At 40.6% G+C, this 17,290-nt stretch overlaps 1 protein-coding gene across 1 annotated transcript; it reads left to right on the top strand.

Annotated features, from left to right (window-relative positions):
• Positions 1 to 922: 922 nt before the first annotated feature.
• DIO2 (iodothyronine deiodinase 2) lies at positions 923 to 16,529 on the top strand. Its single transcript, XM_009646637.2, has 2 exons — positions 923 to 1,292; positions 12,465 to 16,529. Exons 1-2 carry the CDS (start codon positions 1,078 to 1,080, stop codon positions 13,087 to 13,089), a joined length of 840 nt encoding a protein of 279 aa, XP_009644932.2. The 5' UTR covers positions 923 to 1,077; the 3' UTR covers positions 13,090 to 16,529.
• Positions 16,530 to 17,290: the final 761 nt, after the last annotated feature.

A 17,290-nucleotide genomic window follows, 5' to 3' on the forward strand; every position in this document is an offset into this window, starting at 1 on the left:
TGCCTTTTCTCGGGATGCATTAACTCACACACCTTCCTGGAAAAGACAAAAGGGCAAAGGGAAAAAAAAACAGCCACGAGAAAAAAAAAATATCGACAACAGAAGCCTGCATTGCTGTGTCACCTTCCTTGTTATGACTTTATGATTTTGGAAAATACTTTTTCCAAAATTTGAAAGCATTTCGTAAAAGCAGTCAGAGGCATATTGGTTTTTTTCTTTTTCCTTTTCAAAGCAAAGCAAAGTTCCACCCTTGCTGTCTGTGTGTCTTTTTTTTTTTTTTCTCCTCTCTCTTAAAAAAAAAAAAAAAAAAAAAGTTTTGAGAATTTCATTTTTCTATTCACTGCAGTCCTGGCCAAAGTAAAGCCCTCTTTTACATTGACGTCAAGATCTTTACTAAGATTAGGGTTTCATTTCTCTATTGCAGCAATTAGCTAGGGAATGTATAAAAGGCTTCAGGGAAGCAAGCTAGGACTCCAGAGGGGAAAGCACTTTGCACCATAGGCAGATAGCGAGGGAGAGGAGGAAGGCAGGAATAGGGAGAGGCGGGGGGGTGGAGAGGAGGGAGAGAGGGAAAGGGAGAGAGGGAGGGAGGGAGGGAGGAAGGAACAGAAAGTTTATGTACATAAACCTTTTTTAAAAAAAAGTATTGTTGCACCTGGTAGCTAGCTTTAGTGCCACAGAAATGAGAGCTCTGTTCAGTGCTTAAATAGCTGAGAAACAATGGGATAGTGCAGGGAAGTTAACAATTAACAGTCTCAGCTTAAATTTTGTAACTGCAGGGAACTGGAAACACAGCTGCCTCTCTCTTCAACAAAATCAGGTCTCCTGGTTAAGGGAAGAATTTTTATTAACATCTTAGTTTCTGAAAAATAAGCAGCTCCGAGTTGAATGAGTATCACGCCGTTATGGTTTTAACCAGCCTGCTCGTATTTAACTATCTCTGCTCATTTTAAAGAGAACGGCTGGGAGAGAGTGCAACGAGGCTTTTGAAAAGCTTTTTACTTTACTTTTTTAAATGAGGGTACAGAGCAAAAAAAGGAGCTGAAGGCATCGGGCTGAAGAGAAGCAGCGAGGAAGATGGGTCTGCTAAGTGTGGATTTGCTGATCACGCTTCAGATCTTGCCGGTCTTTTTCTCCAATTGCCTCTTCCTTGCGCTGTACGACTCCGTGATCCTCCTGAAGCACATGGTGCTGTTTCTCAGCCGGTCTAAGTCGGGGCGCGGTGAGTGGCGGAGGATGCTGACCTCGGAGGGGCTGCGCTGCGTCTGGAACAGCTTCCTCCTGGACGCCTACTTCGCCAGATGCGGGAGCTGCCCTCTCCCCCCTCTGCCACTAACCCTCCACGCAGCTGTGGCCAGGTCACTTACTTTAGCTGTGCCTCAGTTTCCCCACCTGTGCGAATACTACTCTTCATGTTTGTAAAGCGTGCCAAGGTCTCAGTACAATTGTAAAATGCTCTGGATGTTTTCACAGCTGTTCTTTAACTGCTTGCCCTGTGAGATCCTTGGAGATTATACCAAGATATCCAGATTGATATCTGGATCTCCAGGTATCTCCAGATAGAGCTCTAGATAGATAGATGTCACCTATGTAACACAGGTAAAATGGGTTTAATTAGAGTAAAAGATGGTTTAATTAGAGTAAAAGATGGAACTTTTGTCATCACACTGGCATTTTCTATTAATTGTATGTTAATTTTTATATTGGAGGAAGCATCCAGATAACAGTAAAACTGGGCACGCAGTGAAACAGTGAGCCTTTCTTTGTGAAAGCAGTGACAGAGATGTCAGAGATTAAAAATGAACTTGACTAGCTGAGGGACAGCTGCCTGGTGATTTAAGTTAATAAAGCCAATAGCAGTTACGCAACATGCACTTTTTTTTTTTTTTTCCCTTTTAAGTTTTATACAAACATTACCCAGTGGTACTGCCCAGGTCTCATGAGGTAGTTATAGTTCCCTTTTATAGATTGAAAAGGTGGACCCAAAAAGATGAAATTTCTTGCACAGGCCACCCAGTTAGTAAGTAGAAGAACTGGATTCAGAGCTCTGTGGCTTCCAAAACAGTGCTTAGTCTGTTAATGTGTTGTCTTATTTAGACCATCTAATTTAACATACCCCATGTGATGTCATGAGGTCATAGGGGTCCTATCCAAACGATAGCTTTGCATCTCCTGAAATATTTCTTTCTGTATTGCCTTCCCCCCAGTTCCCTTCCGCTCCCCCCCCCAATGGCTTCTGCATTTGCTCTTACCTAGAGATGTGAAGAACTGGTGGTGCTGGTGTTTTCTGGCTTTGTGATATGGAATACAAGTTGCTTAGCCTGAAACCTAAGCCACAGGGACATTAATTTTCAGTGTAAGACAAATATAAATAACATTAGCTTTTGCCAAATGGGTCAACCTCTTACTGCCACCCTAGGAATCAGCCAGCTGGCTGCCCAAATAAAGTAATGCTGAATGAAGCTCACTATTCTCCTAGCCCTTCTAGTTTCTGTTTTTAGTCTCTTCATAGACATTAAGTAAGTAAATTTTACAGTGGTCTTGTTAAATGGGCCAGTGAACACCATTGTTCCCATTTTGCAGACAAGGCAAGGCAGGGCAGTTAACACATGACTTTGTCAAGGCTCTAATGGAAGTTGGTAACATGGCTCTGAAACAGGCAAGTTTCCAGTTCCACGTTTGCAACCTGTATATGGCCCAGGGTTTGGAGAAGGTGTGGAACGGTACGGGACCTTATATCCATGAGATATTTTCAATCTCATTTTGCTTAAATAACACAAAATGATTTAAAATAAAGATGTCGCATGCCTTCCTATACTTTCCAAAGTCATACTTTGCCTTTTCCTCAGTACTCTTGATGCCAACTATGGAAGATACAGGGAGGATGACTCTGTGCTATTTTTGGTCTTGGCAATGAAACTCATACCTTGAATTTTGGTAATTAAAAACTCTCCCTTATCACCATTAAATGACCTAGGTTGTACAGGCCAATCAGGCTTTAAGGTCCCTAGAATGAATTCTGGGCCTCAATGATCTCAGCAGAAAAACGCATATAAACATAACCAAATTGTATCACCTTGTTCCAAAAAGGGGAAAAAATCCACTCATGCCAGCTATCCTTAAGATGGAACTAATTGACCAACAATTCATGGAAAGACTCTATTTTACTTAATAGAATCATGGGCCATAAAGACAGAAGACAATTGGAAACCCTTGATTGTCACAGAAAGGTAGATAACTGTAGAAATCAAATTATAGAGGGGACACAATAAACTGAGGAGCAATATTAGGAGAAGAGTCATCACCTCCACAACAGAGGAGAATCTTCTGATGTTTCTGTAAGGGAGAAAAAAAATTTCAGCTGGAAAGCTGTACTGGTAGAATTGAAAAAGTTTGAAAAATATCCTGCTTTGTGGTATGTTTAAAGAGCATGAGAAATAGTGAAATATATTAAAGACTGTCCCACAAAGCATCTTTTCTCTTATATTGTCTTTTTCTGAATCCTGAATAGGACTGCCCAGTTGTGATATCTTAATCTTAGCCAATTAGTGAGGGTTGGATATCAAAATATTGTGGAATCAGGGTACAAAACAGCATGGCAAAATGCAGTCGATATCATAACAGTGATTGCTTATTGCTTCAATTTGCTAGCTGAAGCCAGGTATTAGCAAAGTGCTTAAGCAGGTGCTTAAGCTCATTCTATTGAGTATTTATGAGATAATCACCATCTACCATAGAATGGCAGAATTGGAGATGTCCAAGATAGAACCAAAGCTAGACTGCCAGTTAGCAGAAGACTGGTTTAAAGCTGTAACTATGTTTGAATTTACTATGTTTTGTGTCACTTACACAGAAATCTTCCTGAGTACATTTCATAACATTTTTCATAAAAATACCTGATGTAAAATTTCTGTTCACAGAAAAATTTACTGGAAGCTGTTACAGAAAAACTCTATGGGTAGTCCCTAGATTCTGGATTGAAGTAAATTTATTACAAGAAAGGAGCTCTGCCTTGAAAGCACACAGAGAGTCCCAGAATTAAGTGATTTTTGTTTCAAGACTGGTGTGGGAATAGTTAAAACAGAGTATATTTGAAAATAGTTATTCTGATGCATTTTCCCTTCTAGAAAAACTTTTGAATATCTTATCCAAATGTCAACTTGCTTTTGTTCTGCTTTTTGTTGTTATTAAGTATTACTGCACATGACTTCTTGGTTAGGGCAATTATTTCATAGGCAAGATTACCTAGCAACAATTGAAGATTTTAACATCCTCAGTGGGGAAGCAAAGCAGTTTGTTGTATTGTATATAGAGTATCTTCAGTATTCTTTTTTATTGGAGCGTTCTCTAAGACTCGTTTTCTCCACATTTTAATAGTCCCCCTGGAATCAAAATGATTGATCTTTTGCTTATTTTTATTTTTTTATGTAAATTTTATCAATGATTAATATATTTCTTTTTACTTCCTTAGCTCTGAGTTCAGTCTCTGTCACATTCAGTGTTGATATTGTCTACACTGCACCAGCTTTGTGGTTTATAGAACATCCTCCTATTCTTTTCCGAGAGGCAAGCATTTTACATTACAGCAAGGGAGTCCTTAGGACCAGATTAATTTTCATAACAGAGGCAAATAGAGCTAGCAGACAAGTGACATTAACTTTATGTAGTTGAAAGAGTACAACTATTTTATTTAAACATTACTTTTTCTAATCTACTGTTGTGCTCTGTTTATCTACAGAAATGAGTGGATTGACTCCTGAAGAGCAAATCATGTATGTATGTGTGTGTAGGTATTTACACTTTCATATGTGTTTGTATGTATACAGATATATATATGTCTGTGTATCTGTCTATATATATGTACATACATATACATATATGTGTATAAATGCAAAAATACCCCACCCCACCCCCGGCATACATAATCTGCTCTTTCAGGAGTGAGTCCTCTCTCATTTCTCTGTATATGTATACACACGTGTACATGTGTGTCTATACATATGTATAGATATGAATGCAACCACACCTACTTATAAGAGAGAAAAAACAAGAGATTTTTGGGAGGGTGGTAGTGTGCCTTCTGCAGGATTTATACAGGCCATCTGTACAAATGCCAGTGAGGCATTTGTTTTAGCCTACAGCACGTACACTGAATGTGTCACATATCTTACAGAAATCCAGAGAAAAACCTAGAGAATTTTGAAAAAAAATTGTGTTTACATTTAAAAGCTTTTTTTTACCTGCTAAGTTCCATGCTTTATTTGAGACTGGGATGAATCAATTTCCTAAGATTCCAAAGGTGAGAAATTGTTATCTTAAAATGCTTTAAAAACGGGTGCAAAAAAGGTTGCACCTATTAGCAGTGCCCAGTGGTGAGGTCTCGTGCTGGGAGTTTTTCCGGTGCCAGATACAAGCTTTACTGGTCTCTGGTAGAGAGCTCTAAGGTTATCCTAGAGGAAATCCTCCCTCTTCTCCACCTCAGTGCAGGGTAGTTAGGGGAAGGACCTTAACAGCATCTCCCTGCAGCAGCCCAATGTTTAGGAATGCCATGGTGCACCTATGGGGGTAACACGCACGTGTGCGCATAAGCACATGTGGGTAAATGTACGTTACAGCCCTCAGAAGGATGCTGGTATCTCAAGCCACGGTTGGTGATGGGTGTATGTATGTAAGCACTTGTACAGCTTTTTACTGTCTTTAGAATGGGCCCGCAGCAAGCTCTGGCATGACAGACCCAGCATGGAGGGAACGGTTGGCACAGGATCCCAGCTCCACAGCACAGGCCCAGGTCTGGATGTAGCAGCAAGTAGACCAGTTCAGTAAACACCCAGTGGGATTTTCCTGAGATTCCAGGGAGGCACAATTAAATTGCCTCTGGCTACTTCTGCCTGCCTGATAGGTACATTATTTATTCCTAAAATAAATCAGTATGCGAAGCAGGACAGTCCAAAACCTGTCATGTTAAGTGCATGCTGTACAGCATTATCACAAAGCCAAATGTGAAAGTAATATAACAGCATGATCCTTTACCCGCTGTTTGGCTGTCCAGAAACTCTTTGCTTTTTAGGGAAATATTTTAAGGTTAGAACAAAGACATAACCTCTATACTTATTACTTGTATTTATTTTGTCTGGCAAGGTAAGGAAATGTCTCTCTCTGCATTTGACAGTGATAAAGGGAATTCATGAAAGAGAACGTGTTGTATAGGTTCAGGGTTTAGAACTAGACATTGTGTGGTATTAAAAATACTTTATTGGTTTATTTGCTAAGTTCAGCCTTAGCAGAATTATTTTCATTGACAGTTGCAAATGAAAATAAAACAGTCTTGAAAGAAGTGAGAAAAACAAACCCACAAATATAATCTTTCCTGCAGTGTTTGGAACATAAATTCAACAGGATTTGGGCTTGTCATTGTCATTATTATTAAAACATTGTAATTATTATTAATATATAATCATGTTTGCTATAGAGGTGTCTGAGGACCAACCTAGGCCAGGCATCCATTGTACCAGGCAGTGTCCTCAACAAGAGGAGTGAAGAGTTCATCCCATGGACCTTACCCTTCAAACACTCAACAGACAAAGGGTAGGAAAAGGAGTATGACAACTCCTGTCCCACATGGGGCCTCACCCTACCCGCTTTGTTTTGCGGATCTAGCTTCCCTTCTTCCACACCACCTCTTTGCACCCTTATGTGTGAAAAACTGACTGAAAGGACTGCTTGCCTTCTTGTCAAACCCTTGTGAAAAACCCCTTTGGCTGTGGTAGACACAGAAGATTAGCTACCAGGCACCACCCAGGAAAAGGATTGTACCCAGTCCTTGTGCCCCAGCTCTGCTCTCCAACAAAACCTCCACTGTGTATTCATACAGTGCTAAAGCTGAGAAAAAAAAAAAAATCCAAATTAATTTCAAATGTCCTTGAGGTCCTGACTAAGAAGGACTGCTGAAGGCCTCTGTCACCTGTATGTAGAGTCCACAAGGGCAGCCAGTGGCCCAGAGGCCACAATGCTGTAGGCCATGCTCTCATCTTGAGGGAAACATAAGCCCTTAAGAAGCTTGCTGTAGGCTCCCCAATCAGAGGAACTAAAATTATCCATTTTCTTTTATAAGAGTGCAAGGCAAAAGGCTCCTTTATGCTTTCCCTCTGCCATGCATGCTCATTTGTAGGCCTGGCAGTTTTTAAATAAAGAGAGCAGCATTTGACTAGTTATTTTTATCTGGACTGTGCCCTTTTAATTTGTCTCCCACTTCCTTTCCTCAGCTTCACACACCTGATCCTAAATAAAAGACTCTGAACTCAGCAAGAACTCGAGTCAGTTCTAGTCTCTGCTCTCCAATTCAAGTAATCAAGTCTCTTAAAGCAAGCTGCCACTTCCCCATGGCAAATGAACAGCTCCCACTCCTGTACACTACTCCAGACAAGAGCATCCTGTAATTTTTATCCACTGCACAACTCTGGGTCACATAAATAAAGAAAACAAAAATAATAATTTGTATAATTCTCCAGCCAGAGTCTGATTGTAATTTGGATGAAGCACTGAGAAATATTGGGCTGTTTAGAGGCTACATTTAGCTGAATGGGATCAAATCAAATCAAAGCAGAGAATATGAAAAGGAGCAAAAAGCTCCAGGGATTCAGTTCATTACCAATCACTGGACTCCAGTCCCGAACACAGCATGTCCATATTTAAATGGCTACTATCACAGACTGCTAATTGTCTGGCAATACCTATTTTCTTTAGGGGGTGGACACAGCCTGATGAGTCTGCCAAATTGTTTGAAAATCCCTCATGCAGGGAATAAAAGCCGTGTTCCAGCGCACGGGATCCCAGGAGGGTTATGTTAAAGCTGATAAAAGCAAAATGAGAAAAAGAAAAGGTAAATGAGGAGGCAATGTTTTGTCCATGGGGCTTTTCCTAGTCCTATGGAGAACGTACAACAAGGTTAGCAGTATGTGCTATTTCTAGCCTGTAGTTTATGAATAGGGCTTTCTTTCCTGTTCCTAAGTCTCCTTCATTTTGCAGTCTGCGTGCTAAGGCATCAGCAACCTTGTTCCCTTTACACTCTGTGTGTAGCCTCGGAGAAGGAGATGCAGCACCAAGGCTGTCAAGCAAACACAAAATTTGCACAGATGATGCAAGACTGCTTTGGTGTCAGGCTGGTTCTGGCTCTTGCTGATGGCCGGGCTTGGCACTCAGATTTGGTTGGCCTACCTTGTGTAGTCCCATGCAGGCTATGTGGGAGGGTGTGCCTGCGCACCGCCTGGCTTCCACCTCATCCAGAATGCTGGCGCCGAACGCCCGAATTTTCGCGCACATAAGTACGTGATTATAGAAATGCTGGATCGCGTGTGAGGGGATTTCTGCTAGTTTGTTTCTCAGAATTTATATTTTGCCTGCCTTTGTGTAAGATTTCAAAAGCGGTTTGGCTGAATGCATGGGGTTTTTTGTTTGTTTTCTCATTGCATTGATTTTCTTTTCCAAGAGCTATTTTTTCTTTCAATAAATAACAACAAAGACAACAGCCAAGGCCTACAATGCAGATGATCAGCAAGGATGATATTGTCATCCTGTGTCAATCGGTTCCCGAGCCTGGTGAAATAAAGAGCCCCTTTGGGAACGTCAGCGCTTCATCAAGACCAATTAGTGGAGATGCCGCTGCTTATGTTTAAGCATTAACGACTGGGCAGGGCTGCTTTTTGGAGTGCCTGACACTGGCATGGAACAAGGCACCGACCTAATTATTCCCCTACAAGAGCAGAAAATGCCTCGTGAATGCCCGCTTGGCAAGGATGTCTCATTAAGGGGAAAAAACCCAACACAAGCACTCCTAGAAACAAAAATTAAAATGATAGGTAACCTGCGGCCATGAGACTTACTTCATGGCTGTGGGAAATGAAGAGAAGCTGCTACTAGATGACGTAGGGCATATTCGTACTTTCTTCCTGAATCCATCTATTTTTTTGGTCAGTGATTATGAGAGGCAGGATGCAAACTTGCATTGATGGACAATAGTGAAATACATTGCCGCCCTTGGTATCAATGATAAATAGTGCTTGAAGGGCATTCCCATGCTGGTGTTCGATGGGAGTTGTTTTGTTAGTCTGTTCCTTCAGGGTTTGCAAACTTGCCTAGGAAAAGAAGCGTTTGGTAGACCTGACTGAAGAGTTGGTAATGAGGAACTTACAACATATAGCCTCTCTTTCTGGTTAAATATGATCAAGAAGCAGACTGTGATTCCCCAGTTCAAGAGTGTTGGTTAGAGCATTTCCAGTCATAATAGTTTTGTTAAAATAAAGCCAGAAGAGTGAGGGGAAACAGCTGCCCAGATATTTCTTGTCTCCTGAGCAGCTCTGTTCATTGCTGAGTTTAGTTGCTTCTATCCTTTTTACCTTTAGTTTTCTTCTCCTCTGAAGAATACCAGCAAATATCAGAAATTCAGTATGTTGCTTAATTGTGATTTATGAGATAAATCACATGTTGCTACTTCTTTTCTTTGACTGGATGACTGAACACTCCTAAATACTGAGGTCCATTATTCATCCAGGGAGTGGGTGCAGCACAGATACTTACATGTCAGGCTTTGCCCAAAAGGCATATTTTGAGCAAGCTAGCTGTGAAAAAGCATTTGCTTGGTAGTGCAAGAACAGTTAAGCTTTCTAGGTAAAGAAGGATCTAGTGTTTGTGCAGATGTGGTTCTTGAGATGTGCACTTTTTTGGTAGTTTCCAACTTATCACAAAATGCTGAGTTGTCTAGCTGGCTTACGGATTGAAAGCAGCCCTCAGGATGGTTGTATGGCTGCCACAGGATCTTGACCTGTGTATTTCTTTATTCGGGTCTGGCCCTTTACCTTACTCACTGCTGCTTTGCCTATCTTACTGCCCAGAATGGCAGAGAGAAATGAGATGTTCAGCAGCTGCACAGAAGAGTACCTACTACCTGCTAAGGTGTAGGTGGCTGGTAGCAGCACTTCTTAAATGCTGCAAGATGCTTAATGCTATTTCTTAAATGCTACAGCCTGAGTCTCTGAGCCTGCCTCTCTCCAGATAGATCTTTTCTTCTCAAAAACTGGGATACAGCTCTTTTTTTTTCCTTTTCCTCCAACGGACAGCCCACTCACACAGCAGGTCCTAAACTCAGCTATTTCAAACCTCACTTGCTTTCAACAGCAAATGAGCACACGGCTTTTTTTTTAACTGTTTCCAGGGCTCTAGAAGATAGCAATGCTGCAGATGCAGGTTTACAGAGAGGGGTGCCACAAGGGGCTGTGCTTTTCTGGAGCATCGCTTGCTTTCGCTGCCTGTGGTGCAGCTGCAGCTGCGCATCCCCTACTTCAGTGGTGTGATCACCATGAGCTTGGCCTGGAGAGATTTGTGGGTCTCAGACAGTGTTTCTTTCCATGGCTCTCTTCTTCGCTGATCTCCAAGTGAATTATGGCACAGTTGTGTCTCAATTTGCCCCAAAGACAATAGGCAAAATGATGTCTATATCCTGTGCCAACATGCTGTGAGACCTTCTCATGTAGCTGTGAAGCCTGGCAGCTTTACGGCCAGTGTCTTACAAACTTTGTTTTGGTTAGACTCTTGCTTCTATTGCAGTTCTGATTAAATAATGCCAAGTCATGAATAACTGTAGATTTGTTCAAGGTGGTCAGGTTTCTCAGGGAGAAATGGAGGATCCAGTATCTACAATATACTCACCTCTGGATCTGTGTGCAGCAGCAGTTGCAACAGTTAAGTACTCAGCTGTTAACTGATACAGCTCCTTGCTGTATCTGACTCACCAGGGCACCCTATAATGTAATGTAGAATAGAAGTGCACCAAAAATCAGGGGTTTATTCAGTTTTCACACAGTTCTCATTCAGTGTTAACTTCTATCAACTTCAATTGGAGTGTAGCTTCAGAAAGAAAGAAACAAAATATGAAAGACTTCAGAATTTGGCCCTGTGTGTTTTCTTTAAAGCAACACTTCTGAACATCATCAAATAGACAGGAGACAGAGAGAGAGAAAGAGTCAGGGAAACACAAGAGGATAATTGCATTGTTGTAGTAGAGCTTGATGTTAAAGGCAGATACATAGGAATTGCTGTGGCAGAGCTTATTAAAAACTAATTATCTTATGTAATAATATTTTGTGGTTCTATAGCAGTTATCAGCTAAGAATCTTGGAGCCCTCTGCAGGCTCCACCTTATTCTGGCAGTCCCTTCTGTGAGATGCTTATATTCTGTCTTTTTTTCTATAGGCAGGGAAATAGAAACAGTCAGGCAAAATGACTTTTCCACAATTGCCTGTTGGGTCTGAATCAGATCTGAGGTTAGAGCTGAGAATAGTTTATTTTCACTTCACCCTACTTCAACCATCACGTAAAATTTCCCCTTTTCCTGCTGCCTTTTCACCAATCATCTTCTAGAAAAACATTGCAGTAGAAGGAAATGTGTCACTCAATCACTGATGAAATTACTGTAAAGTGGTTAGAAAACCTGTTGGAGAACAAAGTCTTGGATGGTCCACTGTCAGAACAGAACGATGTATTGAGTGGGTGCCTGCAGAGATCTCTCTTGTGTTGGGTACTCGGAGTATATTCATTCTTGGACTGCAGGATGGAAGAAAATATACACGTATGAAATCTGCAAACCTCTCAAAGTTGAGGCACTGTATGTGTTGTGAAGATCAGGAGTACAATGCAGAATGATTCTGGAGAATCAGAAAAATGGCTTGCAATGTAGGATGCAGTTCAATGGGACCAAGTGCAAAGCACCAAATGCAGGCTGGACTGATGAAGTACCCAAATCCATGATGGGGAGCAAACTAGAAAGGCAGAAGAAGGGACCTAGGCATTATAACTTCTCACTAGCTAACCTCTAGTCAACAGTCTAGTGTTTTTCCAGAACAGTCATGATGTTTCATAAAAAGCAAACATCTGGAATGTATAATCAGGTGAGCCTGTGAGATACATGAAACGTGTCTGATTTTTCTGAGAATTAGTAAAAACTCTTTTGAAGTTTTGAACACTGCTCTTCAAGGAAGATGTGAACCAAGTGGAGAGAACTCAGAGGATAGCAGTAAAAAAAATCATGTCTAGAAAATTTGTTACTCCAAGAAAAGTTAGGAGAAATGGCAAGTAGTCTGTCTGAAAGCAAATAAGAGTCTGCGAATACGTAAGGGTGGACAGGACTATGTGTGTAGTGGACAGGACAAGACAGATCTCAGATCAAATTTTCTAACACTAATGAAGTAGTATTCCTGTCAGGAACGCCACAGTCCCTGCACTGTGAGTGGAGATGGACGAGATGAACTTTTTGAAGCTGCTGGTTTTGATGATTTGCTATATCCCCATGCTAGTGCCCATGTGGGTAGTTAGGTGCAGTCTTTGAACAGGTGATTCTATTTATTTGAAGAGGGTAGTCATAAGGATACTGGACAAGCAAGTCACACTAACTTGCTGCGTTTTAATTTGTTTTGCCTTCAGGTCAAACTGGGAGGAGAAGCCCCAAACTCCAGTGTAATCCACATAGCCAAGGGCAGTGATGGCAGCACTAGCAGCTGGAAGAGTGTCGGTGGCAAGTGTGGAACCAAATGTCACCTTCTGGATTTTGCCAACTCCGAGAGGCCACTGGTGGTCAACTTTGGTTCAGCTACCTGACCACCGTTCACAAGCCAGCTGTCGGCCTTCAGCAAGCTGGTGGAGGAGTTCTCTGGTGTGGCTGACTTTCTGTTGGTCTACATCGATGAGGCTCACCCATCAGATGGCTGGGCTGCCCCTGGAATCTCTCCCTCTTCATTTGAAGTTAAGAAACACAGGAACCAGGAAGACCGATGTGCAGCTGCTCACCAGCTCCTAGAGCGCTTTTCCTTGCCACCTCAGTGCCAAGTGGTGGCTGACTGCATGGACAACAATGCCAATGTGGCGTACGGGGTTTCATTTGAGCGAGTATGCATTGTGCAGAGACAAAAAATTGCCTACCTGGGAGGCAAAGGCCCCTTTTTCTACAATCTGCAGGAGGTTCGGCTTTGGCTGGAACAAAACTTCAGCAAAAGATGAAATCCATTCTATACAGAAGCTCTGTCAACAGATGTGTCCCTTTAAGGTGATGTAAAAGGGAAAAAAAGAAAACATATGCTGGTTTGAGTAAGGCCTTTCAGGTGATTGCAGGAGAACGCATTTGATAACAAGGTCAAATGAACAATAACTAGAAAAAGAAAATAAAACAAAAAACTAACTCCACAGAAACATTGTTGACTGAAAATATCCCACTCCTGCACTTGCTATGGGACGGAAGAGGTGAAGAGGCTTCTGCAAAAAGGTGCTGCTGGCAGAGCAGGAGGAGTGGTGAGATAAGACCAGTCGCCCAGGAACCCGACTCATGAAGTGTCGGCCCTGGGTTGAGCCAGAAATGTTGCTGCTTGGAAGGCAATCCATGGAAAGGCAATGCCGTGCATTTCATCAGAAATGCTTCTTTACCCTCTTGTGGCCAATACAAGCGACCTGAGGGGAGCTAGGGGTATTGCAATTACGTTGCATAGAAATGCAGTGGAGTGTGGCAATTGTCCTCTCTCGTAGAGATTTTGTTGTTCAAGAGGCTACAGGAACCACCATGCAATGCATTCTGCAGGCAGACTGGCTGCTCAGATCAAGACGAAACGTTGTATGCTGGTATTTGTACTCTCTATGAACGCCTCTGCACAGTGTATTAACTATGTAATTCTATCTATATATCTGTATCCAGTATGCAGGCCTGCGCCTGCTGAGAAAGATGTTAAAATCTACGGAGTTGGACCAAAAAGACGAAGGTGATCAAATAAGCCCATTACAATTTGAAAACTAAAAAACCCGGACTATTTGTAACAAAACATCGAGAACCATCTAGAGCATGCATCTCGAGACAGAACTCGGCTGATGCCAGCCAACCCTGGGTTCTCAGAACTGACAACACACAGCACATTTATCAATATTCTCTGTTTCTCTTCTCTGTTTCTTTACCCGCCTCGGTCTCTTTCTGTCTAGCAATAGGCTTAAAGGTAATTTCATTTTTAGCTTTTTAAAAGATAACTTATTTCTCTCTCTTATTTTTATTTGAGATAATGACCTTACAGATGTATTTTGGGGATGGGGGAACTTATACACAACTTTACCTCATTGAAACGGAAACCTATCCTGTCAGTCACCCTGTTAAATGTAGTCACGCTGATTTTTGCTGTCTTAGATACCTGCAACTGGTTCATAGCCGTGTTAGTTTGTCTGGCAGTTAAGTTGTTTGCAGCCTCAGAACTGATTAGCTGCAGTTCTGCTGTCAGAGGAGGTGGCAGTCTGTTTGCTTCACTCCTGTTCTCAGAAGCCTTCCCAGAGAAACAAGGAAGACAAATAGTGTCAATTAATGTGAATAAGTGTAAAAGATGGCAGAATTTTCATACAAATGGCTCTGAGGAATTATTAATTGTTTAAAGAGATACTGTCAACTTAGAGTATACATTAAGTTTAGGTATGTCTAAAACTAAAATGATTAAATCAACCCTGATGAAAAGGCAAGTTTATTATAAGCTAACCCATTACAGCTGGTAAATGAAAACCAATAAGGAGATGGACTCTCTGTTTTGGCAGAAACATGAAACATAAGCATGGTAAGTGGCAAAAATCAAACTAGTTCTTTTAATTTCTCATCCTGCTACTTGTCAGGAATATGATGTATTAATATTAACACAGGAAAGAACAGAAAATACATGCATAAATATGTTAATTTTCAAATGTCCCTTTAATATTTGTATTTGCTTGGCTGTCGGTCAACTTAGCCAATGTACAAGGCATTTGGAAATGTGTTTTCAAGCACAGATCTGAAATAATGACGGTAACATGAGTGATTTCTCCCATACTCAGGTTCATGCTTCCCTTCCTTCTCACATTTTCCTCCTCACACTGCTAAACATACACACACACTTACATAGTTTGGTAATGGATATCAGAGAAGGGTGTAAAGAATGGTCTTCAGACCTTCTGGTGAGCCCCACTTCTCAGAAGGCATGTATGTATCTGTGTGTGTGTATGTATGCATTTATATATGCGTATATATGTATAGCATATATTTTTATGTATGCATATACATATGCCTGCACACATAAGTAGTGTCTAAGACCAATACTAATAATTATTCTGTCCTCCCATTCATTAATGTTACTGTAACTCATTGCTTAGTATGGAAGGTTGTTACACATTTTCATGACTAACTGGGATATATAACTGAAATTTTTAAAACTAATATTAGAAACAGTAACATTGCCAAACTACATGGTTTATCTAATCCAGTGTCCTACCTCTGACCGTATCAGATGCTTCAGGGGGAAGGTGCAATAATTTCTTCTGGAATTTTCATTAGCTTCAGCCCTTATTTTTGTCTTGTCTAATGTAATTGTTGATGTCTCATCATCCCTATGAGAGGCTGATCCTGAGTTTTGGGATCTAAATATTTCCTGAGCTGGGGAATACTAAAATTGAAACCCATCATGTTTAAGAACGAAGAAAAACAAATAAAACCAGATTTTTTTTCAAATTTAAATTGGCTGCTTTTCAATGTCATTCTCATCTCTTGCTCTTGTATGCTAAAACAATATCAAGAGGAGTGATCCCAATTTTTCTTCTGTATGTCAGTGATCTTATATTCTATATAGAAATTTACATACTTTTTGTTTGTTTCTGAAGTCAAACAATTATTCACATTCTTATACAGGTCCATATTATTTGCCTGCCTCTGAATCTCTTCTGCTTTTGCTACACTGTCCTTTCACTTGGGTGAATAAAGCTGTAGACGTTAGTCCAAGTGAAAATACGTATTGATACACCCAGCATAACGTTTTTTCCTCATTATATCCTATTCTTCAATCATCTGAAACTTTATTAATCCATAGCAACTCCATAGCCTTTGTAAAACTTGAACTGGTAAGTCTTTTCTTTCTCTCTTTTTTTCCCCATCATACAGCTGAAGCCTGTACTGTTTATCTGGGAAATGCTCGCCAAATGTTTAGCACAGCTGTTGAAACATACCTTTAGCTCAGAGGAGAGAGTCTGAGTTAGTAATTCAGTTAGTTCATACCCCCTTGCATATCTGAATTTACAGTTATTTTTCAAGTCCATTTTCTCCTTTTGAATTTCCATTCTTTTGCCTTGTTATTCATAGATGTCTGTTCATCCCATAGTATAAAGGAATTATAAAATTGGCTCCGATAAATGGGAAATCCACAAAGATTTTCCACAAGAAAAAATACACAATAACTTAATTTCTTTCTTGGCAACAAGAATGCATTACCCTGCCCAAAACTTAAAGATAGCTCAGCCTCACTGACTATCAAGACAGAAATACATTTTGCAAATCCTTAAATTTCCCCAGAAAAATTTGTGGTCAGAAAGCAAAAGTATTTCAAGGAGAAATGGGCTTAGAGGAAAAAAATATCTTTTGTAAGTGGCTGATGGAAATATGAGCTCTTCATTTTTTTTTGTTGACAGAATTAAAACATTTTATAGAAAAGGTTTTAAATTGAACTTCATGTATTGTCCTCAGTTAATGATAGAAGTGGCCATATGTCAGATACCCCAAATTATTGTAACAGTGGGTTGTTTTGGCCTCAGGCAGATATTTTGCTACCTTCCTAGCATCACACTTCACAATTGGTCCAGTCTGCTGTGAGCCTGGATTTGCTTTTGTCTCTTATTCTCCCTGTCTGACGGCACTAAACCGTATTACTTGAGGTGCTTCAGTGTGACATACATATTGAGCAATAGCTCACAAAATAGGTGCCTGAAAGTATTCTGGAAGGCTACTGTATATAATAGAGACCCCAATACTGTGTCTCAACATTAGTGTGGGAAACTTCCAGTACTTTTTCATTTTGAGCAAGGTAAAAAGCTATTCTGGGCTATCATTCTACACTGTTCTGTGCTTAGCATCATTATCTAGCACTGTATAAAATGAACGTAAAACATTTTGTACAGATGAAAACGATAGCATTTTTGTCTTGCTTGTGTAGACAATGACATAAATTTAAGGCAGAAGGAGAACATGCCCTGTCTATTAAGAAGAAAGAAACATATTATGAAATATATTGTTGAACAACTGTCTGAACACATTGAAAACAGAATGCAATCATTTTTATGAAGGTGATCTTGGTGGGGAAACCCACAAAGCTTCTCAAAAAGGTGTCAGTGCTATGCGTTCAGGTGTGTGTGGGGAGGGAGGTTATGTTTCTGTGTGTGTGAAAGTGGATTTTCTGTGATGTGGAGTGTAGGTTTAAGAGTTTTTAAG

Source organism: Egretta garzetta, unplaced genomic scaffold, assembly GCF_000687185.1.
Source record: "Egretta garzetta isolate BGI_Z169 unplaced genomic scaffold, ASM68718v1 scaffold79, whole genome shotgun sequence".
NCBI lineage: Eukaryota > Metazoa > Chordata > Aves > Pelecaniformes > Ardeidae > Egretta > Egretta garzetta.